Below are 27731 nucleotides of genomic sequence, written 5' to 3' on the forward strand. Positions count from 1 at the left end.
TCTGTGGCAATCCAAGGTTTCGGAGTTGGGTCACAGTGGGTGCGAAGTGTGCAGAAATGTGATATATTTGACATTCATTTAAGTAGTTACAGATATGTTCACTCGTAGTCAAAGCAATATTCGTATCATATTCATATTCATATTCATATTCATATTCATATTCATATTCATATTCATATTCATATTCATATTCATATTCATATTCATATTCATATTCATATTCATATTCATATTCATATTCATATTCATATTCATATTCATATTCATATTCATATTCATATTCATATTCATATTCATATTCATATTCATATTCATATTCATATTCATATTCATATTCATATTCATATTCATATTCATATTCATATTCATATTCATATTCATATTCATATTCATATTCATATTCATATTCATATTCATATTCATATTCATATTCATATTCATATTCATATTCATATTCATATTCATATTCATATTCATATTCATATTCATATTCATATTCATATTCATATTCATATTCATATTCTTATTCATATTCATATTCATATTCATATTCATATTCATATTCATATTCATATTCATATTCATATTCACATTCAGATTCATCTTAAATTTTCACCTGTTAAGCACACTGTGCCCACAACTTCCGTGCCTGCAGTGCCATTACTATAGTTGTAGTTCTTGTTGTTGTTGTTGGCATGTGGTTGCTGTCGCAAGTGTTGCGCTATTCCACGTTATGCTTGTCCGCTTTGTTTGTGGTGAACGCAAAAGGAAACAGCAATTAAACGCTCTCCACTTGTGGCCGACAGCATACGTACACAAGCAATGGACATACTTGGGAAATCAAATATACATACACATAAACACGTAGACATACACTTGCATAGCCCTAGGCAGCCTTATTTCTGTAATCTACCAGCACCGGCAGCTGCTGCAGTACTCGAATAACATACTCTGCTTCATTCAGCACTCAGCAACCAACCAACAACGAAGCAACCAGCGGTCCGCCAATCTACTTGTGATTCAGCCAACCAGCCTTCCTACCCAGTAGGTAGTCATCCAACTAGGATAACCAACTAAGAACACTGTGCAATATGGTATGGCCACTGCTAGCCTGTTTGCGAGACTATTGCGCTAATTGCTCCTTGGCCGGTATCAGTTACATTGCCAATAACAAGTAAGTATGCCGCATTTGCAGCAGCGATTTTGCATACATACGAGTATACATACACTCACATAGAGGAGCACTTGCTGTTTATGGGAGCATAAGCACAAAGCGCATAAACAGATCTAAGGACATGCATAATTCTAACAGCGTTACCACCTTAGGCTCTTCTGCAGCTATTTAATCGTTTTACTCCTCGCCTGCTCTTCGTCTCCGCTGCACATACAGCCTCACTTGTTCAGTAGCTCTAGAGTGTTCCGTATCCTGCTTTAGGGCATTTCCTGAGTGTAAAATGAAAGTAGTGAATATCTACTTTGATGATTTGTGTATTCATAGAATTTTATTTTCCATTTGTCTCCTCTCGGCAGATTGCATATCAGCGAACGTGTGTTCTGGCTACTTTGCGTCATATTGTCCGCCTATGGCTCCTACACACTTATTTCGACATTCCAGCGAGACTTGGAATTGTTCGCAGTGAGCATTGTCTACGAAAGCCTATCACCGTATGATAAATACTATTTTCCCAGCGTGGCGGTATGTGAGACGATGGAGAAGGATGGCACCACACCACCAGTTGAAGAATATATAAAAAGGTGAGAGAATAAAAATTCTCGTGAAATATGGATAGGTCTACTAAATAAATTTGTTCAGCAGCAAAAAAATGAGATATCCGTATTTTTATTTTGTATTTCGTACGTTTGTGCATTAGGCTAACCCAATAAGGATATATAAATTATATATATTTAATAATTATATAAATTAAATATATTTTTCTTGATGCAACCTCCTAAATTTGGTGTGTGGTCAGAAAGTAAGGCAAATGTATTTTAATTTTTTTTATTTTAAATAAAACGCTTAGAAAATTACTATCGAATTCCTATGAAAAAATGCACTAGAAAAATTTAAAATATTCACAAATTAACAAATATGCTGAATGCCCAAGAATACGAACATTTTCCAAGGTAAGGGTGCCTTTAATACCCCACAATTAAAAAGAAATTAAATATTATTATAAAAAAAAAAACAAAAATATTTATTTAGTTCGATTTTTATTCTGGGTATATTTTAAAAAATTAAAATATACATATATATGTATCTATATATATTATTTATAATTTTTTGATAATTTGTGGAGAGGAATTGCAAAGTTTTGGACCAATTTTGCGGAAAAGTGCATTTTTGCCATAGGAATTCAATGATCATTTTCAAAGCTTACACTGGTTGCTGGATATATAAAAAAAATTGAAATAAAAAAGTGGTGCCTCATATTCTTTACCATAGATCCAATTTCAAAGTAGCATCAAGAAATCTATTTTTTTTTTGGCCATCCTAATGTACATACATACGAGCGTATATTTGTGAATACCTACTGTGTCATGAACTTAAAAGTGGTTTGCCTAAGAATTTATGAAATCTAATAATGCATATATACAACTATTTTAATATTCTTATTTCGCCTACCACTTAAAGATTCATCATTTTGATGAAATTTTCCTATTTTTATATTCAGAATATTTTGCCAAATGTAACAGACATTTTTATCGTTCTAGAAAAAAAGCTCTATAATTTCATAAATTTTTGAATTTCATCTTTTGGATGAAATCACCTAACTTAGCTAGGTCAGTATATATGTTGATTAATCACCAGTGTCTGAGCTAATATGTATGACGTAAATATTTTCAAAGTATTAATCTTAGCTCGCCCATTGGATGAAACCCGCTACGTACTGTAAGTTATCTTGCAAAAGTTTCCAAATATCTAAATTTATGTACCTGTGTATGCACAAAATACGGAAACTCATCTAATCGACGTAATAGTTGCATAGCCTTAGAAGAGGGAAGCAGCATGGAAAGTAATTTTTATTGTGCACCGAAGTTATATTTTATGAATTAAGAATTTGAAATTTCTCTGAAACAATTGTAATTCATTACTTACCTTTGAATATTTCACAAATTTATCAATTCATGTAATTATGTATGCCAAGAAATGCATCAATTCGTCCTTCCGACGTATAAGTTCCATAACTTATCAGAATAAATGCTAAATTTTATGACTTAACAATTTTCAATGTTTCTGAAACTATTACACTTAGTTCATCTTTTAGATGAAAATAGTTCACGTACTTTACATGTGTTATTTTTGAAACTTTTCACGAATTTCTTTTTACAGCGCAACGAATTTATATAAATGTATGTATGTGAAGCAGAAAATACAAATATTCATCTAATCGACGTATAAGTTTGTTAACTTCAGTATCAAGAGTCAGCACAAACAGTATTTTAACTTGTTGCCAAATAAGCTGCATGACCTCAGACTTTCGTATTTTTGTAGAAGCATTGTAAGTCATCTTTTAGATGAAATTATTTCATGTATTACTTTTATCTCGGAAGAAGCTTACAAATTTCTTCTCACATTATTATTAAGATACGAAAGATATTTTTAGTACTCCATTTTGAAGGAAATTTCATGGTTCCGTTGTTGAAAATATTTTCGTTCTACTCGCATAAAACTTGTCATCAGTTAACATCTAAACATAAGACGGATTTGCTAAATATGAAACACATCTATTTTTCTATTCACTATTTCTGACCACTTCTAGGGGATCACCTGCTTCGGTTTGGTCAGTTGGTGATAGTAGAGGTCCGAAGTAAATGCTTGACTCGATTGTAGCAGCTTTTAATGGATGATTTCCAATTCAATTTCATCACACTCTTAGAAAAATTTTTTTGGCCATTTCCTTGGTTATTTTTCAGGTAACTGATCAATTTTTCATCGCCAATTACCAGCTACTTAAAAATGGGTCGATTGTGTTACGTTTCTGCAATGAATCGAAGGCGTAAATTTTCATTTGATTCTTGACATCTTCTTCATCTACCTTCAGTTCCTTGCTAATGGAGTAAGCGCTCACTTGGTGATCCGACTCGCCTATTTGTACTTTTTGATCGATATTTTCAATGATTGTCGTAGCCGATAACAGAATCGTTGGAACCACCGCTTTAAAATTGCATTCGATTTTACATTAAGTCCATAAATAGCACACTTTTTTGACCTCTTCATTCACTTTGGTCGTAGTGATACTGAAAACTGTATTTAATTTTTGATTTGTTACCTTCACTTAAGAACATTGTAACACACATGCAGCTCAACGAAAGTGTTACTTTTTAAGGAGAATATCACCTTCAAATCATCGCATAGTATGACTCCAGACGATGTATAAGTATATGTGAGATATGGCTAACTAAAAGCTTCTAGCGAAGAATGTTCATAACTTTTTACTTCAGCAGGTATTTAGAGCATTTAATACTGATTAGCAACCACCCACCTCTCATGTGAAATGCTTGTTATTATATAAATAAATATAATATTTGATTGGAATAACAGTAAAATAGCTAAATTTATTAAATTTAAAATTAAAATTGAATAGTTATATTCTTATGAAATCCATTATTGTACTTTCACTTACTTCTCCTTTATCCTTTTTTTCTTTTTCATGAATACTCGGATGTGTACAGCTCGTAAGTACTTTTGCCTTTGCATATAAATTCGTATATTTACAAATACATATACATAATACATCTACGCCTACACGAATGCTTTCAAATTACATCTAATTGTTAATAAGAAATAAAGCCAGATGCTGAAGAAAAAATTCTGAGAATTGCTTTGGGCTATTGGTAAGCGCACATCAGGTACCGTTTTCTCAAAAAACACCTACAAGCACTTAAAATGCTGCTTTATTAACAGCAAATTCATCTTAACTACTTTTGATACGCGTAATAAACAAAAACGTATTCGTCATTGTCAGCTTATTAGACCGAAGGCGGTATGACAAGTACATGACCTTGGGGACTTAATGAAAAAAGTGCGGTTTCATACTTTTAAAATAGTCTGCCTAAGGGGAAACACAAATGCTCAACAAAAATGCTTAACTTCAGCAGCTTTCATCTGATTATTCTTGGAAAATTTTGGGCGCCGTAGCTAACTTTTTTTTTAATGTTGAAGAAGAAGGAAGAATGTCACTAGAAACTAGGTATGGTGTGTGCAATTGGTGATCCATTACTGTAGTATAAGCGCCTTTTAAGGCCTACTTTGCAATCCGGGGATGGGTGTGCATAAAACACGTGCAGGTCGCTATGTCTCTTGCGCACAACTCCCTCGCGAGGCTGAAGCAATAAATTTGTTTCATATTGACCACTTATTTATTATAAAGGGTGGTTAAGTTTCAAGGGCCGGTGTTGATTTTAAATAAAATACAATTTTTTTAGGAAATTATTGTCATTTCTCTTTGTTATGATAACATTGGTATGGCTTAATTACTTATAGAATAAAATATTGACCAAATCGCCGCCACGGCCTCGGTGGCACACCTCCATCCGATGGTCAAAATTTTCGATTACGCTGACGCATAATTGAGGTTCTATGCCGTTTATGTGCCGAATTATCTCCTCCTTTCACTCTTGAATTATTACTGGCTTATCGACGTACACCTTTTCTTTCAAATAACCCCAAAGAAAGAAGGCCAACGGTGCAAAATCACATGATCTTGGCGGCCAATTGACATCGCCGCGACGTGAGATTATTTGGTCATCAAATTTTTCGCGCAAAAGAGCCTTTGTTTCGTTAGCTGTGTGACGACAAGTGGCACCGTCCTGTTGAAACCACATATCGTCCACATCCATATCTTCCAATTCGGGCCATAAAAAGTTCGTTATCATCTCACAGTAGCGAACACAATCACAGTAACTGCCTGACCGGCCTCATTTTGGAAAAAATACGAGTACGGCCCAATGATGCCGCCGGCCCATAAACCGCACCAAACAGTCACTCTTTGTGGATGCATTGGTTTTTCGGCAATCACTCTTGGATTATCATTCACCCAAATGCGGCAATTCTGCTTATTGACGAATAAACTGAGGTGAAAATGTGCCTCATCACTGAAGATGAAGTGCGCGATATGCATTTTGATTTGAACGCCCGTTTTCATAATAAGCCTGAATAACTTTATCGCAAGCAATGATTGTGTATCTTGATATTAGAAAATGTCAAATGAAATGCAGAAAAAACTTGACGTTTAGGTGTGGTTTACATTCAACATCGGCGCTTAAAATTTAACCACCCTTTAGATTATGAAAAAATAATATCTTCTCGCAATACCGAAAATGGTTGTCATATGAGCCAACTATGATACCGATTATTGGATGTTGAATATTTCATGAAGTCTACCTGTAATTTCTATTTATTGACTCGTGTGGGAACTCTGGTTCGTGCGATGCACACTCAATATGTACTTACATATGGCTAAAATCTTCGTCCCAGTTGTTCTCGGCCAATTCAAAAAGTTTTTTACAACTCGCGAGGCTTTGCTGCGATTTGCATTCGTGATACCTACCGCACTCTAATTTTATCAAGCGCAACTGAAACGGTGCCTGTATGAAGAATGTACTACTGTGGGCAAAAAGTAAGGTGAATTTATTTGTCCAACTTCGCGGGATAAAAATTTCGCTCTAGTTATTTTTTTCATGAGTTGGCGGCACTGTTAATAACATCTGGGCCAACTTTCATGTGAATGTCATTATCAGTAATATATTTACGCTTGTGTTTCCCAAACGACCAAGAGTGCATTTTTCGATTTTTACAATGTCTGATTTGATTGAGCAGAGAAGTGCCATCAAATTTTGTTTGCGGAATGAAATTTCGGCTGCGGAAACGTTTGGCATGTTGCAGAAGGCATTTGGTGATTCGACCATGTCGCATAAAAATGTTTATAAGTGGTACAAAGACTTCAAAGAGGGTCGAGAACGTGTTGATGACTTGGAGCGCTCCGGACGACTATCGACGTCAACAGATGACCAACACGTCAATAAAGTGAAGGAGTTAGTGGTCAAAAATCGTCAGTTGACTGTTAAAGACCTTACTGACATGATCGGAATATCAGAAGGATCTGTGAAAACCATTTTGAAAGACCATTTGGGCCTACGAAAAGTCAAATCTCGTTTGGTACCGAAAACTCTCAATTTGTTGGAAAAAAGTCGTCGCGTTGATGTGTGTGAAACAATGCTTTCAGACTATCAGGACAAGGTCAAATGCATCATTACGGGAGATGAGACTTGGATTTATGCTTACGACCCTGAAACAACCAGCCAATCAAGCGAATATCGTGCTAAAGGCGAGGCCAGACCGAAAAGAGCACGTCAAAGTCGTTCAAAAATAAAGGTCATGATGACAGTTTTTTTCGACTTTCGTGTACTGTGAATTCCTTCCACCTGGAAATACCTTATACCGGAAATGGACTATTTGGCATGTTTCGGGGATTGGGAAAAATCGTTTGCATAAGGGTATTTCATCGAGAGGGGATTATTTTGAAGGGGATGACATTTTTTTACAAGAATAAATAAAGATTTTACATTTTACAACCAAATTCACCTTTTTGCCCACAGTAGTATATAAATAGAATACAAAAATATTCATCTAACCGACTTAGAAGTTCCACAACTTAAGTATTAAGAGTAAGCATTCAAATTTATAAACCTGGAGGCAAATGGCCTGAGAATTTGGAATTTTAGCGTAAGCTTTGCAAATCATCCTATGGATGCAATTATTTTACATATAACATATTATCTTGGAAGAAGTACCACCTTTTGTGTGAAAATGCGAAATGTTTTATTGCCGCCATCTTCAAGCAATTGTCGCACAGTGACACACTTCTACATGAATTTTGGTTAAAAAAGAATTATGAATGTACTTATATTTAAATGACATTTTGGGGACGCTTGATAGCTTCCATACTTTCACTGTAAATGCAAAAAATGTAGTTTTAAGTTTAAAATTACTGCTTTTGAAGGCACATTTTCAATAAAAATAAGCTTAGTAAAGAAAATTTTACTCAAAAACCACTATCACTGAAGGCATATTTGCTTAAAACTCTTAATTACAATCCATTATAGTTACACTTTCACGCTTTGCACCATCAAGTTAAATGTATTTATTAATATAATCGATATATTATAATACATATTTATTCAAAACTAGTTTATCCTTCTTTATTAAAAAAAAAATTAAAAAACTCATTAATAGTTTAAGATTAATGACTTTAATGGATTAATTATGTTCTACATGTGTATCCATATGCCCTCTTTTATATATTTCATCATCATTCATAGCATTACAGCTCGTTTTGAACCTTAGCTTCTTCCGCAAATCTTCTTCATGCATTTCGGTGCATAGCCAGACTACAATAACACAGGCCGACAAAATTTAACCAACATTCAGACCCAGAAACCAGACTATATATTTCCGAAGGTTTATGATGCGCTGAATGCAAATCTGGCCTCAGAATTGCTCTATCAGCTCTGGTTTTCGAGATATCCTAACCTAAAAGTGCAAAAAACCCCATTTTTGCCCATATTTGAGGTTATGTAGCCTTGCAGATGTTTTCTTTCACCAAAATTAAAGGATGACATCTTTAAATACAATCAGTCTTTTTTCAAATGGCGTTTTGTTTGCTCAAATATCATTTTTTTTCGCAGAGATATCGCATTTTGAAATTTTCATGTTTTTTTTGTATTTTTTGCACTTTTAGGTTAGGATATCTCGAAAACCAGAGCTGATAGAGCAATTCTGAGGCCAGATTTGGATTCAGCGCATCATAAACCTTCGGAAATATATAGTCTGGTTTCTGGGTCTGAATGTTGGTTAAATTTTGTCGGCCTAGTTCCATTAAACACGAAAGATACGATTATCGTAAAAACTCAAACTAATAAATTAATTTTAGTTATCAATCCGAATTTTGCATGGACAGAGAAGCAGATATTAGTTTAAATTATTTCGGATACTTTTCCTTGTAGACTAGTGTAATTGGTCACTTCTATGCTTCTGCGGCCGTCTTCAATATCGTTTAACCACCGTTTCCTCGACCGTCCTCTTTGCTTTTCACCAAGCATGCGCGCATCTAGAACTTTGCGAGGTATTCTTTCATCTTGCATTCTGCAAACATGCTCTAGCTATCGGATGCGCTGCGATTTGGCAAGTCGCACAACGTTTTCGCCTTGTAGGAATTCCCCTACCTCGCTATTATATCTGATGCGATATACCCCATGTTCTTCTCGTATTGGACCCAGTATCAGTATCACCTCAGTATTCTTCTTTCCAGATTGTTTGATTTTTTAATTGTATTCGCTTTCAATGTCTACGTTTCACATCCATATGTTGCCACTGGTCGAATCACTTTTTTATATTTTTTGATTTTCGTTTTCCTACTCAGGAGCTTGCTTTTTAATAGTTTAACGTGGGCAAAATATGTTTTGTTTGCAGCCTGTACACGGTCTTGGATAGCAATTGCTGTATCATCTGTTCTACTGAGAAGCAGTCCGAGGTTTGCAAATTCGTGATCGCCAATTCTAAGATCTCTCGCTTAAGCTTTGCGAGATACTTCGTTTTGTTCTCGTTTATCTTTTAACCGAAAAATTTTGCTTTTGATTGGTGTGCTTGAAATACTTCTCTGAGAACATTTATATGTCTCGCGATGATAACCAAGCCATCAGCAAAGTCACATAGTGCCTGATGGATCAACCATTTTAATTACATGGTCTAGGATCAGATTGAACACAAGCGTAGACAGCGCATCTCCCTGCTTTACTCCTGATTCAACTTTGAATAATAAATCAGATGCTTTGCCTTGTACAAGCACTTTCGAATAGGTCTCAGTTAGGATTAAACTTACTATCAGAGCTAATTTTTTCGGTATACCTTAATTGTGTAGCACGTATGCAATTTTGCCTCTTTCAATACTATCGAACGCTTTTAGAAAATCTATAAAGAGGGCATGTATGATAGGTTGATTCTATACTCATAAAACTTTTCAATTATTTGGCAAACTACAAAGCTTTGGTCGGTCGACTACCTTCCATTCCTAAAACCACATTGGTACTCGCCTAATATTTGTTCGGCGTAATCATTCAATCTGCGGTGTAGAACGTTCGTGAAAATTGTATACGCTTTAGTTAACAACGAAATTCAGCGATAATTATAGCAGTCGCGTCTGTCACCTTTTTTGTAGATTAGGTCAATTATGCTAGTCTGCTATTCTTTGGGTATAATCTCAGATTCCCATATACATATATTTTGTAAGACATATCAGGCGTTCTGCAGTTCCGTTTATCCATTTTTGATGAGATCGGCAGTTATGTCATCTTCTCCACTTGCTTTGCCATTTTCTAACTTTTTTATCACAAGGTTAATTGAGAGTTATTGCTATGAATGTCATCGTTTTTATTATTTAGAAGGTTTGAAAGTAGTTTTTCCATCTTGTGAGAACTTTTCCTTCTACTGAAATAAGGTTACCCTGCGCATCCTTACATATGTTTAGTCTAGGTATGTATTCTGATCTTTGGTGTTTTATTTTAGAGTAAAATTTTCTCGCTTTACCGGGGCCACTTATCTCTATTTGCTGTATTTGTTTTTTAAGTGACTCTCTTTTCTTCTTTCGGATAAGCTTTTTTGTTATTTTTATTTTTTGGTGGTATTCCATTAGGTTTTGCCTTGTGTTACGTGACATCATCCTTTCCCTAGCAATAATTTTTTGTGCGATCGCTTCTCTACATTCATCATCGAACCATTCGTATTTCTGGGGCTACGTTTTGTGACCACGGTAGCAGCAGCACTTTCCTTAACAGAAGCATTAATTGTGGACTACATTTCATCAATGTCATATGCATTGGTGCTAATACGTTGCAGTTTTTCCGACTATTCTCTGGTATCTCTCAAGCATCTGACGGTTTTTGAAGCCGCCTAAATTCCATTTATCTTTCTTGTAATTGTTGCGCGTTTTAACATTCGATATACGTTGCCGCAATACACGAGCGGCGAAATAATGATCTGAATCACAATTAGTGTCCCTCCTTGATCTTACATTTATGATTAAGTTCGTGTGTCTTTTGTCAATCAGTATATGATCAATTTGATTGGCAGTTCTGTTTCCGGCGCTTATCTAAGTTTGTTTATAAATGTTTTTCCTTGGAAACGATACACGTCTTATCCATAATTTAGTACTTTTTAATCATTCAATCAACATTTAAGTTAAAATATTTATTTTCAACATTTTAACATTTTGACTACATTCAACTCTGCTCTGATTAAAATTCTTAGTACTAAATTGCTCAAATTTAATAGCTTTTTAGCCGCATATAATTTATTATATAGCAGAATTTTCCTCTAATTTTTAGTTGATAATAAAAAGAATATCACACACATTCACATTACAGACAATATTTTAGTTTGCAAATTTTATCCAAATTACTCTGGCAAAGTTCAAAAACAAAAAAAAAAAAAACGGCGCTGCAAATGTTATAGAAAATCTGTAGAATATGTACATGTGTCCTTTCAGCTAATCCAAAAAGTGTCTATGTAATATATTCAGCGCAAATTTTTACGTTTCCTTGTTCTTTTTGCTTTCAAAAAAAAACTGATGCCATAACCTTTTTCGCTGTTCATTCTGTTCACTTCTTGCTACAGTTTAGATTATAACGGAAGATTCAGCTTTCATCCACAATTATAAACACCAAATAGCCTTAATAACTTTTGCGATTCAGTTTCTATTTTGCATTCGTTAGTCGAACTTAGATCTGCTCAAAAACTTTAAAGAGTTGCTCAATAATTTCTGGTCTTGATCCGTTTTTTGGATTAATTTATTTTCGATTCATCTTTTACGATTACACCGCCATGTTTAATCGCTAAAACCCCAAAACCAATCTATACAGTTGGAAATTAAGAAGAAGATTCCTTTAACACTTTCACGATTTTCTTAAGAATTTCTAAATTTCTTTAACTTCTTAAATTTTAAAACTCCATGGTTCTTTTTACAATATTTATTAAATTACATTTGATTTTTGTTTTTGAACATAAGTCTAATAATTTTAAAATTATAGCATAGGTAAGAGCTTTGGCTGCTGTGACTTTAAGGGGTATTCTAGTGTAGAGGCATGAATTTCGCCCGGTTTTTGAGGCGCTGTACAAAGGAAAGAAATAAAAATGTACCATCCATTTTTTATCATTTGCTTATCGATTATTATTTATTATATTATATAATATTAAAAACTAACCAAAACAAACATTTTAATGGACAAAATTATGCGCAGTCAAATTAGAGGGTCCAAAAAAAAAGACCCTGGCGTGCATGGTTCTAGCCCTCCTGTTGATCTAAAAAATTAAAACAAAACGGATTATTAATTATTATAGATGCACTGCAAGCTCCTCATTAAAAAATATTTGCCGTTCGGAGTCGGCTTGAAACTGTAGGTCCCTCTGTTGGTGGAACAACATCAGGACGCACACCACAAAAAGGAGGAGGAGCTCGGCCAAACACCCAAAAAGGGTGTACGCGCCAATAATATATATATATAACTATAGAATGAGCCTTGGACAAGTTAAAAAAATTTTTTCAGAATATGGCGGCTGTTTGAAAAAACAATTTTTGTTTGCATGTTTTTCAACAATTTCGATGTTTTTTTTTTTAAATACTAAATGAAAAGTTATAGTTTCGAGCTACAGTCATCTGATGAAAGAGTGTACAAAGAAAAACATCCCCAAATTTGAAGTAAATCGGTTCATTAGAGCTCGAGATATCCTTACTGACACCTCGAAAAAGTAGTTTTGAGAAAAATGCGTTTTGTTGCGTTGAAGCGGTCGGATCGGATCCGATGGCATGCCACCGAAAAGGATATAACTCACAAAATAATAGGAATTTAAAAAAATGCTCTTAATGATATACAGCTCACGCTCGATAACGTGAACTCTCTAAAGCGTGAACACCCCAAAACGTGAACAGAAATTTTTGTGCATTGACTACTATAAAACGTGAACAAACCCAAAAAGCTCTATAACATGAACAATAAACGCTACAATTATTTGCTTGTAGTTTACATTGATCTCAAGTAATTCTGAAATTGGAGAATCCCCTAATTATAAAATAGGCATTTTATTCGTAATTGCATGTAAGGAGTAAAATATTTCAGTCGCCGTTTTGGTTTTGCAAAGAATGTTTCGCCTAACGTCGAATGAATTTAAAAAAACCCGTGTGCTTGATATTAAAACAAAAGGCTAAAATTCTCGGCTTTTTAAAAAAAGGCTCATCTGTGACGATTTTAGCAAAGAAATATAATGTTGCTAAATCAACAATTTGTAACATTAAAGCGAAAAAGCAAGAGATTTTAAAATGCGTAAACAACACGTATTGTGGACCTGGAAATAGAAAAACACTGCGTTCTTCAGAGTTGCCCAAAATGGAGAGAGCTCTTTATCGTTGGTTTATCCGAATGCGAGATAAAAACTGGTCAGTAAGTGCTCTATTGCTGAAAGAAAAGGAAAAAATACTGCATGTAAAATTTAAAGAAAATGAAGCAAACTTCTTCGCTAGTGATGAATGGCTCCAGGAATTCAAGAAGAGGTACGGTATTCGTCTTCTTAAAATATCAGGCGAAAAAGTGTCTTCGCAACCTCCGTTTAAAGAAAAACTTAAAGCTAAAATGGCCGAATTGGAGTTGTGCAACGATCAGTTATATAAAGCTGATGAGTCGGGGTCATTCTGGAGACTTTTGCCAGAGAAAACGTACGCGTCAAGTTTGGAGAAGAGAGCCCCAGGACTTTACGTCCGAGAAGCAGCGAATCACGTTTTTATGCTATTCCCACAACCCTGACGCTTTTGGTAATTGGAAAGGCGAAAAACTTTAAAAACTTTCAGTGTCCCACCGACTATAAGAGCTCGATCTCCGCCTAGATGACGTCGGCTATTTTCAAGCAATGGTTTCATGAATCATTTGTTCCGCAGGTGAATATTCCTTTTAAGCTTTGTCCGTTTTTTAAAGTTAACTGGTTGTTTTTTAAGGTTACTTCGTTTTTCAAGGAGCAAGCCTTACCAATTAAAGCTCTCTTCCTAATCGACAACGTTCCTTTTCACCCTTCAAATGAAGCTGAACTGACAACGGAGAATGGGAAAATTTCGGCAATGTTTATGCCACCAAACGTTACTCCCCTCATTCAACCGATGGATCAGAATGCAATAAAAATCACTAAGTTGCATTATAGAAACAGCCTTAAAGCTTCAATAGCAGCGACAAAGTCTGATTTGCTCGAGTCGTTGAAAAAATTAACTTAAAAACAGCTATAAATCTTTTGGATGCGGCTGGGTTTCGTGTTGGTGAAGCAACATTAGCTACGTGCTGGAACAGTATTTTAAATTTTGCGGTAAACACTGATGATCCCGAAGATAATGTTCCGTTGGCGGTTTTAAAAGAAAAATGGGAAGCTAAACTTCGCACCTTGATGATCAACACCGTCGATCTCCTTAGCAGTTTAAATCCCGAGGTTCGTTCGTGTTCGCAGATATGCTCAAAGATATGTATGAGGAGGGCAATGCAGATGACGGTCATCAACAAGGGGATGAATCCGATGATGGCAGCGTATCAGAGCAGCTGGAGAAAATTAAGCCGACTGAAGCAGTTGAAATTTTCCGCAAGGCGTTAATATGGGCTGGGCATAAAGACGTCGATCAAAATGATATGAGTGTGCTAAGACGGTTAAGGGAGAAAGCTGTGCTTCAAGTTTTAGAAAAACAGAAGATACAAAAAAAGATGACTGATTTTTTTTAAATAAAACCATCATATGACTTAATTTTCAAATAATATGTAACGAAAACAGGAATAAAATGTAAATTTGAATGTGAAAAAATATATTTACTTAGTCTTTTTGGGCATGCCAAAACGTGAACACTTTTGTTAACGTGAGCTGCCTTGGTTTGAATTAGTTCATGTTATCGAGAGTGCGATGTATTCTTAAATGTCTGAACTTTGAAAATATGTAAAAAACAATTCCATATTTTTTAAAATCTACACTAGAATACACCTTAAGGTTGACCTTTTTATTGTAAGAATTCAATGACAAGCCAATTTCAAATGGCTTGTAAGGAAATAATGAACTGTGAGATCAAATTATTATTATAATAATCAGTTTCAATGTTTTTCCACCAATTATAATTCAAACTCTACATGCTGCTTAACGATTGTACTCGTTTTATTTTTTCACAGCACATTAACAGTATTTTATCCTTCGCTAGTCTACTAATGGCTTATAAAATTGTGCTCAGAATTCAAAAAAATATTATCCGTAATAGTATTTCAGTAACTTATTAAAACATTTCACCTCTTTTCCTGCATTCTTGATTATCACTCACGAGCACGTTTCAATCTCGAAATCTTCTACAAAGATAAATGTAAATTTAACCCCTCTCTTTGAATTGTCTTTAGAACTCCTGTTAATGTGGCAATTAGAGATAGTCAGCTACGTGATTTCCCACGTGCCACGGCACGACACCGTTTGGGCGCTTTTGAGGTGGAGTCACGTATGCATTGCATTCGTGCGTATCTGAAATTATTGCAAGCGCTGCGTACATTTTTATATTTAATTTTAATAATATTTTAATTTTAACTTCAAATGAATGTTAGAGCGGCGTCATTACCAACTAGCGGCAAAGGTAATATACTATGAAACTGTCTTATTTATCTGCAGAGTGGGGTCTCTGCCACGAGAACATCGATAGGCACCATGTGTACTTGCCCCAACCACCATCAAAACGTACCTTTACAATTTCTGTGCATACGAGGTGGCACAAAATTAATTAACCTATCGGAATATTTAGAGTTTTTGCAAATGGCGTCGTACGTTAATTATATTTGACACTTTTGAACTAGTAAAAAGAGACAAGCAAGGGAGCGCTTAAAGATCAAAATAAAGAATTTCAGTACTCAAAATCATTATTTTTTTAGTAAAAAAGTTATTCAAAGACAATTAATACAAAGTTTAAAACTTCATACAGAATTTTTAAAAATTTCATAGAAAAATCCAATTTTTTAACTAGAATTTTTAGAAGTTTTTTGAGTTTGCAGTTTTCAAGTTTATTGATTTGTGTACTTTTTCTGCCATTTAAAAAGAGTTCAAACATGTATTTTGTATGGAAGCAAAGGCGCGACACTTCAGCGATAAAAATTGTTAAAAATAAATGATATTGTATAATATGTTGTAGTCACTTAGACTTACACTTTGCATAACAAATTCAATTGGCTATATGGAACGGCATACTCAGAAAAGCTCTCAAAATCGACTGGTTTCATGGTTAGGGCAAATAAACATTGAGCAAGCTTTAATTTCACATCCAAAGTTTTGATAAATAGCTGGGTTGTCTGTGACATCGTGCTGCCAACTTTTCATTGAAAAACAACTTACTCAAAGACAGTTTTTTTAATTCAAAGAAAATGTAACTAGCGGTAGTCTTAGAAAATTAGATGATAATGAAGAGTACCAATAAATTGGAATCTTTTTTTTGTCTTTTTGAAGGCGTCGATGGACGAGCGAGAATGGAGAGTAAACTTTCAAGGTCATGCAACGTTTTGGGCATTTTCGTTCTGCCAGAGAGAAACAAGATATAACGTAGAGCAAAAGGAGAGAGAGATAGCTTATATATAGGGTGGGCCATATAGCGTTTGCTTTTTGAACCACCTATTTTTTTGAGAATGGTAACACAAATGACATGTCAAATGTGTTCATAATTTACTTAAAGGTTTGACATTTACGAAATGGGACGCTAAACGCTTGAACAAAATTGTGAAATATTGAAAACCTATTTCCAAAGTGGTGAGTCTTCTTCTTCTTTTCTGATTTGCACATCGGTGGCTACGTCAATAACTAAAATTGTCAGATTTGGGGCTCAGAAAATCCACACGTTACTGTAGAGAAGCAAATGCATCCACAACGAGTCACTGTTTGGTGCGGTTTTTGGTCCGGCGGCATCATCGGGCCATTTTTTTTCGAAAATGAGCGAGGAGCCGCGGTTACAGTAAATGGCGAGCGTTACCGTGACATGCTCAACGAGTTGTTTCCAAAAATAGAAGAGGATGACATGGACGACATTTGAGTTCAACAGGACGGTGCAACTTGTCACACTGCCAAAGTTACACTCGAACTTCTGGCTACCGTTTTTGAAAAGCGAATAATCAGCCGAAATTCCGATATCAATGGGCCGCCTCGGAACTGTGATTTAAGCCCGTTGGACTATTTTTTGTGGGGAGCCGTTAAGGATAAATGCTATGCGAACCATCCAGAGACGATTGATGCTTTAAAACACGAAATCGAAGTTGTCATTCATGAAATTGGAGCTAAAACAATCGAAAATGTGCTTAAAAATTGGGTTGATCGAATGGCCTACTGTAAAGCCAGTCGTGGCAGGCATTTGAACGATACTATTTTTTATTTATAGACAATGTTCAATCTTCAAAATAAAAAAAAGAAGTTTGGAAAAATATTAGTTAGTTTTTTTTTTTTTATAGCCGATTCAAAAAGCAAATTTTACATGGCCCACCCTATATATCTTAGATATACTTGAGGCTATTTTTCCTGCGTTTTTCCTTGTGGTTGTAATTTCTAGTGAGAAATAACACTGCCTACTTTTTGGCGCTTGTTTGTAGATGCAAACTTGTAGGAAATATATTTTTGGTGCGTACTTTTTGGCGTTATATTTCCTTGGTGCCTTCTGTTTGGTGCGGTTTTTGGTCCCAATTCTGTTGCCGTTTTTTTTGACGCCCTGTGTGTGTACTATAAAGTGTTATCCCTTCCGGCGTCGGATGTATTGGTATTGCCTTGTGGTAATTTGTGCCGTTGCTACGGTCCTGGAATCGCTGCGTTTGTGCGGGTGATAAACGCTCGGAGTAGTGCGCGTTGTTGCCACGGTTTGTGTCCGGCGTTTTCGTACACCGGTCGACGCTTCTCCGTATTTTGTAAATTTTGTCTATTTGTATTCTCTGCAAATGTTGTGAATTTATTTAGATAGGTATATATTCTTTCTCTCTCTTTCGGGTCTCTCCCTCTTTCTTTATCTGCCTTGAAAGTTTCACTTCTGTTATGTGTACTACGCTAGACGCACTTTTTTTTTGTGAAAAAAGTAACTCTGAATGAATCACCGGATTTATATTCATAGTATTTGATATTCATCCAAAGAAGTTTTAGATGTTTAAAAAAAGTTTTTGACTGCTATGTTGGCACTTATACCCTTTTTTTTTTGGTGTTTGATGTTGTTCCACAAATGGAAGGACTTAAAGTTTTCCGCCGCCTTAGAGCGATAGATGATTTTTTAATGAGAAGCTTTTCCATGGCAGAAGTACACTCGGAGGTTTGCCATTGCCTGCTGAACTGGTACTAGAAAAAACTTTTTCAATCATTTGGTGTTTCTTGTACGGAGATTCGAACCTGGGCACTTCCGAATGGTACTCACGTACCACCCCATTCGGCTACGGTGGCGGCCAATACATGTGAAAAGGTTAGAGACAAATTACACTGCAGTTTCTGACTAGAGATGCTAATCACGGAATCCATAGATGTCGTTATTTTTTAAGTCCAAAAATCTGGCAATTGTTGGCAAATAGTCTTAAGCATATGAAATAGAGACAGAAAACAAATTTAGAACAAAAAAACAATGTTACAACATTGACTTTAACTTTTTAGCAAATATGCGTAAGTATATTTGTTTGTTTTTGTTTTTAATTTCGTATATAAAAATCAATGCATGGATTAGACCGGAGCAGCAGCCACTAAAAAAAATTCTAAAAGTCTACGCCTGTATTTAAGGTTTATATTGAGAGGAGTTCGACACCCTAAAAAGTTTTCTTGTTTTTTATACTTTTAAAACCACCGAAATGGTTTTGTGTTTGTAATTTGATTATTTGTTATCTGATTTTCAAATGCAATGTCAAATATGCCATTATTCCAGTCTTGGGCAGTTCTTAATTTTGTTCTATTGAGCTCCGAAGTCGTTTTGACATAGTTGGGTCAATTACGCAGAGTTGCACCCTCCTAAGAAATTTGCCGAATTTACCAATTGCAGGGTAGTTTGTGTTGTATAAACTATATTTTTATAAAAAAATTACTGAAATTGTAAAATAAATAAATAATAGTAAAAACTTATGAATAAAAAGTGTACACTACAACCTTATTCTGATGCTGAAGGTGGCGCAAAATTAGTCATCCGATTCTGGTTTTGAATACCTTGTTTTGCTAAACAATAAAAAAAGAAAGAAAGGAGTTTGAGTGCTGGAAATCTTTATTTTGATCTTTAAGCGCTCCATTGCTTGTCTGTTTGTATACTGCAACTGTCTAGTATCAGATATGATTGACTGACGACGTCATATCCAAAAATTATATTTATAACTATTAATTTTGTGCCCCTTTCACCTGCCACTTTGTTTTGTTACTGTAAAAATAACTTTCACTTCAAATTAAAAGGTACATTTATTTAAAATATAATTTTTTTAATTATTTTATAGTAGGTTGAATTTAATTATTTCGCAAATCATACTTATAGAGCTTTTTTTTTTATTAAATTAGCCAGAATAGGAACTAATTCGGGGATCCTGAAACTTTAGTAATTTGATCCCGAAAATCTAGGGACTTTAAAAATTGGCATTCCTAGTGTTTAGAGTTTTCCCCCAGACTGTACGAGTATGTATTTTACAAAGTTTTCAAGTATGAATGATTTTTTTCTCTTAAGATTCCTTTTTAAATATTTCTTTTATTACTAAATAACATATTATATTTCACATACTAAATAACATATTATATTAATATAAATTGTATTTATAAGTGATTTCCACTTCATCGTTCCTTATACATAATCCTTCCGCGTATTTGCCCTACCTGAGTAATTTTTCACGTCAACTAACCAAATTTTTTCTATATACTTTGGTCATCCTTTCGTGCAGCTGGCCTGATGACTATGAATATGACATTGAAATATTTGTACTAAAACTACTATTTCCGCATGAGTACAACTCGGGTAATGCGAAGGCGCATTGCTTCGATAAGGAGGGCAGTGATACAGAGTGTCCACATACGGCCTATCGAGAACTTATAAGAATGGTATGTTGTATAACTCAACAACTCTAACTGAAACTGTAAATAAAAATCACCTTAATTAATCAATTCTTATTAAGCTTCATCAGAATTGCACAACCGTATTAGCGGATTGTTCGATGGGCGGCACGGCTTTCAACTGCTGCCATTACTTTCTGCCACTTCAGACACCTTATGGGTATTGCTTTCTACTGAATTCATTACAAAATAATCAACCGTAAGTGGAATAATTACACTGTTCAACAGCATTTTTGTAGCAGATATGTGGCCTGAAAGTACATCATGAGTACGCAAGGTTTGTAGAACTGAGTTATACTGCACCACCTATCAAGTTTTTAGCGTTTATATGACAAGTAATTAAAAAGTGTTATAGCGCGATTTATATTAGAAATTTTATTGCTAATGTTGTCTAGTAGAATTTTGCGTGACTAATTTTTTGTTGAACATTTTAACACTTCAGCTTTCCTTTTTTTGGCTCAATGTGATACATTTTTTAATAAAAGTCTAAAAAGTCCAATTCAGACGGGTATTTCAGCTTATCTAAGACAAGACACTCGGTGGCCCTAAGGCCCGTTGGGATAGCTGGATTTTATTTCCATCCCCTAACTAAGTTGCTTAAACCACTTAGATCTTTTCAGGAAGGTAACTAGTCCCTCCAGTGTGATAGTTTGCAAATTTTCCAGGTCTTCAAAGAAATAACCTCCAACACGACTTATTTGCAGTGCAGAACATTCACAGAGGAGGTGTTCTATCGACGCAATTTTTTTTGGACACTCTACAGATGCCCAGATGCGTCGCCAAAAGAAGCCATTTTGAAACAGATCTCCTATGACTACTAGCATGAACACGGGAGGTAAAGCCTCAAGACGAACCCAAACAGACGACAAGTCGATATCAAGTAACGATATTGCAATTTTCCGATGCCGCATTGGTGACACATCAATGGATGCTATCGATAGCGTATAACCCCAAAACGGAATTAAGAAAGGAACCTGGACGCAGGTAACTGGAGATTCTAAAAGGCATAAACATGGCTCCACCTTGATGAAATTGCTTTTAGCAGTCCCAGGGTGGAATCAGCCAAGAGGGTAGGAATATTATAGGGTTAGTGAGAGCCTGCCTCATATACTACTGGTTTGACGGCACCTTTGATGATGTTTTTGACATTTTCGATCGTAACCTGCTCTGCAAAAAAATCATACCCTGCAGTTGGAAGTCAGAGACCACCTTACATTAATTTTCGCTGCTCAAGACCATCGTAGTGTACAGGTCGTTCAGATGATTGCTTATGTCCTCTAGCACTCGCCGTGGACCCAATAAAGTGCATTATTTAACACATCTTGAATTGATGCGCACTAAGGCCAGTGCCTTGACCGCTACTTGACTATCAACAAAAATAGATTGCCGGAGATAAGTCCATTCGTCTTATCTTTTTTGCTGTTTCACCCATAATGTAGATCTCAGCTTGGAAAACACTACACCGGTTTAGAAGTCTAAAGGAGCAATTTAAAGAAAATTGTTCCAAGTACACCCCCAATCCAGTGCCATTATTCATCTTTGAGCGGCCAGTATAAATATGATAACCACTATCATCTCATATGACTCTGGTCTGCCAATCCTTTCTGTCAGGTAATCGTATTTTATAGTCTTTGTTCAGATCCATCTTGGGAACATTGCCTTCGATAACGCCCAGTGAAATTTTCCAATTTTGTAGAGCCCTCTTCTCTACTTATTTATTTATTTTTTGACGATTCTTAGACATTATTTATAAGCGTTGTACAATTTCAATTATAAAAAGGATAGTAATAAGCATTTTCACCTTGTTTTAAGAAAGTACTTTACGATAAAATCGCTACTAGCTCCCCATTAGATCAGCTACCGTTGTGTGTTCGTTTTCATCGTCATCGATAAGAATTCAGTCAAAGTAAGCTGGATGGCGAATCGTTGATATGATTTTTTAGTCGCTGCTTGTGAGCTATGTCAAATTGTTTCATACCTTCAGTCAGGTATGCCAAAATCAGCCGTCTTATACACCATGACGCGGTTACTATGCTTCGAAGGATGTACTTTCGACTAGCGCGTCCCCAGAAATGTATAGCGTTAAGACTAACTGTTTGTTTGTAAATAATCCATTTGTTGCAGATTGATAAGTTTGAGAGCCAACCAAGTCAAGCTCTTCTAACATTTTCTCGACGTGAGCTTTCTAACGTAATTTGGCAGCAAGTGTTATGACCAGCTATTTGGCTTCGTTGATATAGGGGAATATCAACGCATCGATGAAAACTGGCTTGTAGGTAGCGGCTTTTAAGGACAACGCTTATTTGCTGACTTGCTTTTGTTCAGTTTTATTCGTCATTTGATAGCCCATGTAGCAATAAGGTTAACAGCTTCGTGTAGCTTATTATCGATTACAAATATGGCAGTGTTATCCGCACATGTTGCAGATTTTTACTGATTTGCCGATGGTCGAGGGTATACAGAAGATATAGCAGAGGACCCAAAATGATTCCTTGTGGAACGTCTGCGTTTAGTTTTTTTTTTTCCCGTTTTACACCAAAGTACTTATCATTGAGATATGACGAGGACAATTAAAAGTCATCCACAACAAGCATCCACCTTAGCTTTAGAGTCACCTAGAACCAATTCAAAAATCAGCAGTCAATGCAAGAAACCCTTTATGTTTTAGCGCACACATAATACATCGCTTTGGTCTGGGTACCTGGCCATAAGACCATAGAAAGAAATAAGGAACTGATGAACTGGCAAGACAGGACATCATATAAGGAATCCGAAGTGATAGAAATAAGCTGCCCCCAAGGCGTGCGCAAAAGGGAGGTCTTCTCGCTATTCCAAAAGCAAACAGGCATATGACAAATGTACTAACATGAATACCTGCAAAATAACTAAACAGACGTGGCCCAATTTCAACAAATCCCGAACTGAAGAATTGTTAAGAAAGCCACGAGCAGACATATTCAGAATTACATCAACAATAACCAGTCACTGACCTTTGGGAGATGGAGTGGCCGTACAACGATATATGTAGACGACATAGGTCAAATCAAGATGGTTCGACTAATAAAAAGTAGTGGTTCTAAAAGTGGTTTATCAAAGTGGCATCTTTTGTGCTAATTGGGTCTGGGCTGTGTCACTTAGACAGCAACTCTTCCACCACCAAGATATGAGAATAACACTTTGCAGTATTAAGCTGGCAGCATGGACTTGACATATTGAAACCCTTTGTGCTATAATTTGTCGAAAGAATGCTATAAATAAAAAAAACGGCTAAACACACTTTTTCTTTTCCATAGCGCTTTCTATGGAGTTTACGACTCGTATGTATCTGATCGAGCACTGCTTATTTTTTTCTGAAACGATAGAATATTGACTATACTATTTCTGTCAGAGATCGTCTTATAACACTTTTAACTTATAATATTATATAGATTTCTTTCAACAAAATTTGGAAATTTTGATCTATCGCAACACATTAAGATATGCAGAGGAATAACTAATTTCTACAGAAATTGTTCATTTATGATGTACTTTAAGAATTCCAATCAAAACATTTTATTTGTTTACCATGTTTTTTACTATACGTAGGAGGGTCGATCATTAAGCATCCATGAGAGTAGACATACGACCACACAGGATTATTTAATTAAATTTTTTTCTTCCTTCGTGCCATATATATCATTCCAACTAGACTTTGAACTTTTCAAGCTCTACGAAATAGATTTATGCCTTGGCGATAGCTTCCTTGTCTGAGCAGCAATATTTTCCTTCGGGCTATGATTTTACTCTACATAATTAACTGAAGATAAAATTTGCTTATAGCAGACCCTACAAACTCTATGAGATAAAATGATTCGTGACCCAATTATACGTTAAATGCAGTTAGTACGAGGTGTGTTCAGAAAACAAGGTGAATTGTTAAATTTCGTTCGGTACAAGCTTTTCACAGAAGGGGAAGAAAATTGATGACGCTGGCTTTGGACGTCCCAGCACATCAACAACCGATTAAAATGTTGGGAAAGCGAAGAAAATGTTTATGGAGAATCATCGAATCATTAGGGAATTTTCGGGGATTTCGGCATATCGGTTGGCTCATGCCGTGTGGCAGCGAAGTTCGTTCCAAAATTGGTGAATTTTGACTAAAAACGACGTTGCATGAAGTAATCTGAAAAAAACACTCACTCATCTTTACTTGTGAGAGATTATTTGGACGAAAACTACACCGTTATCATGCCTCAGCCACCGTATTCACCTGATTTGGCCCCCGTGACTTTTTCCTGTTCCCAAGATTGAAGCGACCCAAGAAAGGACGGCGTTTTACAACGATTGAGGAGATAAAAACCGAATCGCTGAGAGAGCTTAAGCACATAAAAAAGCACAAAAAGTGCATATCAGAACTGCTTCGAGGACTGAAATAAACGCTGGCACAAGTGTATTCCATCTGAGAGGGACTTCTCTGAAGCATATAAAATATTAAATATTGAATAAATAAATATTTTTCGAGAAAAATGAAAATTCATCTTATTTTTTCAACATACCTCGTATACCAAGGCTACTTTCAATCTCACTAGTGAAGGTTAAAAAGTATTAGTTAACCATTGTTGATGCTAAATATTTGTTATTACTATAACATTTCTCATATGTGAAGTGCTATTCCCTGACTGGATGTAAACCCGGGTTGTTCCCGTAATCCTGACTGTCGTAATCCTGACAAACTCCCAAAGGTCCGCATAATCTTTCTCCCAAATACCACTCCAAAAGCCACGTCATTAGATGTATTTATTGTTCATATCATTCATTCAATAGACTGGACATCATGAGAGATTTTGCACTGTGATTTCTATTCATTATCAGACCATTTAACTTTTCAATTTCGTACTCAGTGCAAAATTGCAAATAATGCAAGCTCTTGTATTGTTGGTGCTTGAATAATTTAGTTTTGGGGTTCTTAAAATATTTTTTATAATAATTTAACGGCAGGGCATAGTTTAAATTGAACGCTACAGCTAATCGATCATTTGGTATCAACCATCTCTGGAGCTCAAACTTTTCAAGTTTGATGGCATTTTTGGTATTATTCAATACTATTTAGATAGTCGTGCTCGCTTTCCGGAAATATAAAACTCATGAAACTTTTAGCAGGATTTCGAATATGAGGAATATCAGTCATGTTAAAAATTCCCAATCAGTGCACTGACGTTGGGTTTTAGCCTTTCTTGCAAAGCGTTCGATGGAACCTTATAAGCAATATTAAGAAAACGAATTCTACAGTAATTGATGCATATTACAGGATCATCTCATCTCGGATGCTGTTGATGCCTGCTGGAAAATGCGAGAAGGAATTCATCCCAAGAGTAACTTAAAGCACGAAATCGGGGGAAAAATGTTCATTGAGCCTTTGGGGGAAAAGTATTGTATAATTTTAAATATATTATTTTCTTTTAAAGTATTTTTAAATTTTGAACGACGTAAATTGGGATAAGCACTCCGTCTTTTTCAACGGACACGTTGAGATCATTGTTGGCTCTAACGTCTTCTCCATTCGTTTTTAGCCATGCTGCTGTTTGCGTATTCGTGGGAGCAAAGGAAAACGAGTCAATTCGGGGGATCTGTATTAATATGATCGTCTGCTGGCTCTATATAAATTTTCTTTGATCGCTTCCAGTACTAGTGCCAGTATTCAGGTACAACACGTTAGAACAAAAGTTGATATGTGCATTCTAAAAGTGGTTCTTGTTGATTGCACTGACATTTTATAAGGATTCTTTTTGAAACAGAAAAAGTAGTAAAACAGTTCCTTTTTCTTTTCTTTAGTAGAAAAAGTTAGTAAGACAGTTCAGTCGGTGATGAGCTTTGCTGGTTTGCTATGACTTACGAGTAAACTCTATGTGTGTACTTCTGTGGCTTTGTCGAAAACTTTGACGCCAGGCTAATTATGTCTACCATCAGCCTGCTCTGAGGTGCCCATTTCAAAGTAGCGTCGGACTTGTGTTGGTCTTTTGTTCCTTTCGAAAATCGTTATATGTATGATACCTCTGATATAGACTCTTCCCGTTTGTGATCGACCCTCATATACAATAACTGTGTTGTATACATTTTAAGATTTCTTATTTTAAATCAGCGATAGCATACATTGGTTCCCGAATGTGGTTGAAGACAATCAAGTAGCTGCGACTATGCGTCTGGTTAGCAACGTGGCAGTTGAGGTTTGATAACTTCGCACTTCAAACTTCATACTTCTAAACTTTCATTTGATAACTTTGCTATTTACAGGTTTTTGTTCTCAATAGAGAAGATGTACCCTATGCCAATTTAGCCGGTATTACAGCGAAGATAGCAACGCCAGGCAAACATACGGACTTTCAAATTTCTCTACTAGAAATGGTTAACGATCATGATGTGCATGAAGTGTCACCAGAGCATCGAGGTTGCCGTTTTCCCGAGGAGGTCAAGCCACACTCATCTTTTCGTGTTTATAGCTTCAGCACCTGTATTGTTGATTGTATTCGTGCGCTACAAATGCGCTCTTGCAATTGCACGATGTTCAATTTCATGCCGGTGGCGCGTAAGGATGCACCCGATTGCGATTACGACGGTTATTTGTGCTTGGAGAAGGATACAAAGGCAACACCAGATGTTAAGAGCCTGCTGCCATGGCCCGAGAATAATGAAACATGCGATTGTTTACCTTCGTGTACCGACCACGATATACGTAGAGTTTCTGAATATAGTCCAAGGTATGTGCGTAAGTGGAATATAGTCTCTGTGCTGGTTTGTATTTGTAAAATATTCCATATTTTTTTTAAATAATACTCTGAAAATTTGTTTTTTTTCTTTAGAGTAACCAAAGGTATTAACACACGCAGCATTGCAATCAGCCTCTCTAGTCGGCCCACGGAACGGTATCATCGTCAAGCGCTGCGTACACGCTTGGACATTGTGGTCACTATTGGTGGCACGTTGGGTCTGTTCTTGGGCGCCAGCATTCTAAGCCTCATCGAGTTCATTTACTTTTTCACTTTGCGACTTTATAATAACATTCGTATGTCGCGAAGCAGTGGCCGCAATGGAGAAGAAGTTCGGGGAGGAGTTTATTAAGGGTCGACCAAGTATGGATTATTGAGAAAATGTAAATGGGGCAATCGGGTACTAACTTGATGGACATATCTTTTTAATTTAACAATATTAACAAATTTTAATGATTCTATTTAGCCTTCACGACTGTTTTGCATCTTAAAATTATAATGTGCGAAAATTTTATGGTAACTCAAGCCAGTCCTGACATCGTTAATATTTTTTGAAAGCAAATATTGCTACCCAGCAATAAAACACTCAGATTCTTTCTTTTCATTTTTTCGATCTTCGATCTTGGTGGCATGAGTATGTTTCTTGAAAAGGTCCCTAGTAGAATTATTCGAAGAATACTTTTCAAGAACATTTTAATCCTCTTATGACTTTCCAAATTTAATTTTGGAAAGGTTTCTTGAAATAAGGATCAAAAAAGCCCTTGGGTGGGAGTTAAGAGATTCAGCTATTCTATGATAATATATCCCGCATATATTATTAGATGTGTTTTAACCTGTTGCTTCGTATTCGACTACTCTTATAA

The 27731-nt window shown here is 35.7% G+C and overlaps 1 protein-coding gene across 1 annotated transcript; it reads left to right on the forward strand.

Moving 5' to 3' along the window:
* Positions 1-1091: 1091 nt before the first annotated feature.
* On the forward strand, positions 1092-27220 carry LOC129250210 (pickpocket protein 19). Its single transcript, XM_054889869.1, has 7 exons — positions 1092-1174; positions 1531-1755; positions 19957-20113; positions 20188-20324; positions 26244-26328; positions 26396-26859; positions 26962-27220. The coding sequence occupies exons 1-7, from the start codon at positions 1092-1094 to the stop codon at positions 27218-27220; spliced, it is 1410 nt and encodes a 469-aa protein (XP_054745844.1).
* The last annotated feature ends 511 nt before the right edge of the window (positions 27221-27731 follow it).

The sequence above is a fragment of the Anastrepha obliqua genome, chromosome 1, assembly GCF_027943255.1.
Source record: "Anastrepha obliqua isolate idAnaObli1 chromosome 1, idAnaObli1_1.0, whole genome shotgun sequence".
Classification (NCBI taxonomy): Eukaryota; Metazoa; Arthropoda; class Insecta; order Diptera; family Tephritidae; genus Anastrepha; species Anastrepha obliqua.

Bases quoted from the DNA above. Each gene is read 5' to 3' on its own strand.
- LOC129250210 (XM_054889869.1), top strand. From the start codon at position 1,092: ATGGTATGGCCACTGCTAGCCTGTTTGCGAGACTATTGCGCTAATTGC. The intron at 20,114-20,187 runs GTATGTTGTATA...ATTCTTATTAAG, and splicing joins ATCGAGAACTTATAAGAATG to CTTCATCAGAATTGCACAAC. The intron at 26,329-26,395 runs GTTTGATAACTT...TGCTATTTACAG, and splicing joins TTAGCAACGTGGCAGTTGAG to GTTTTTGTTCTCAATAGAGA.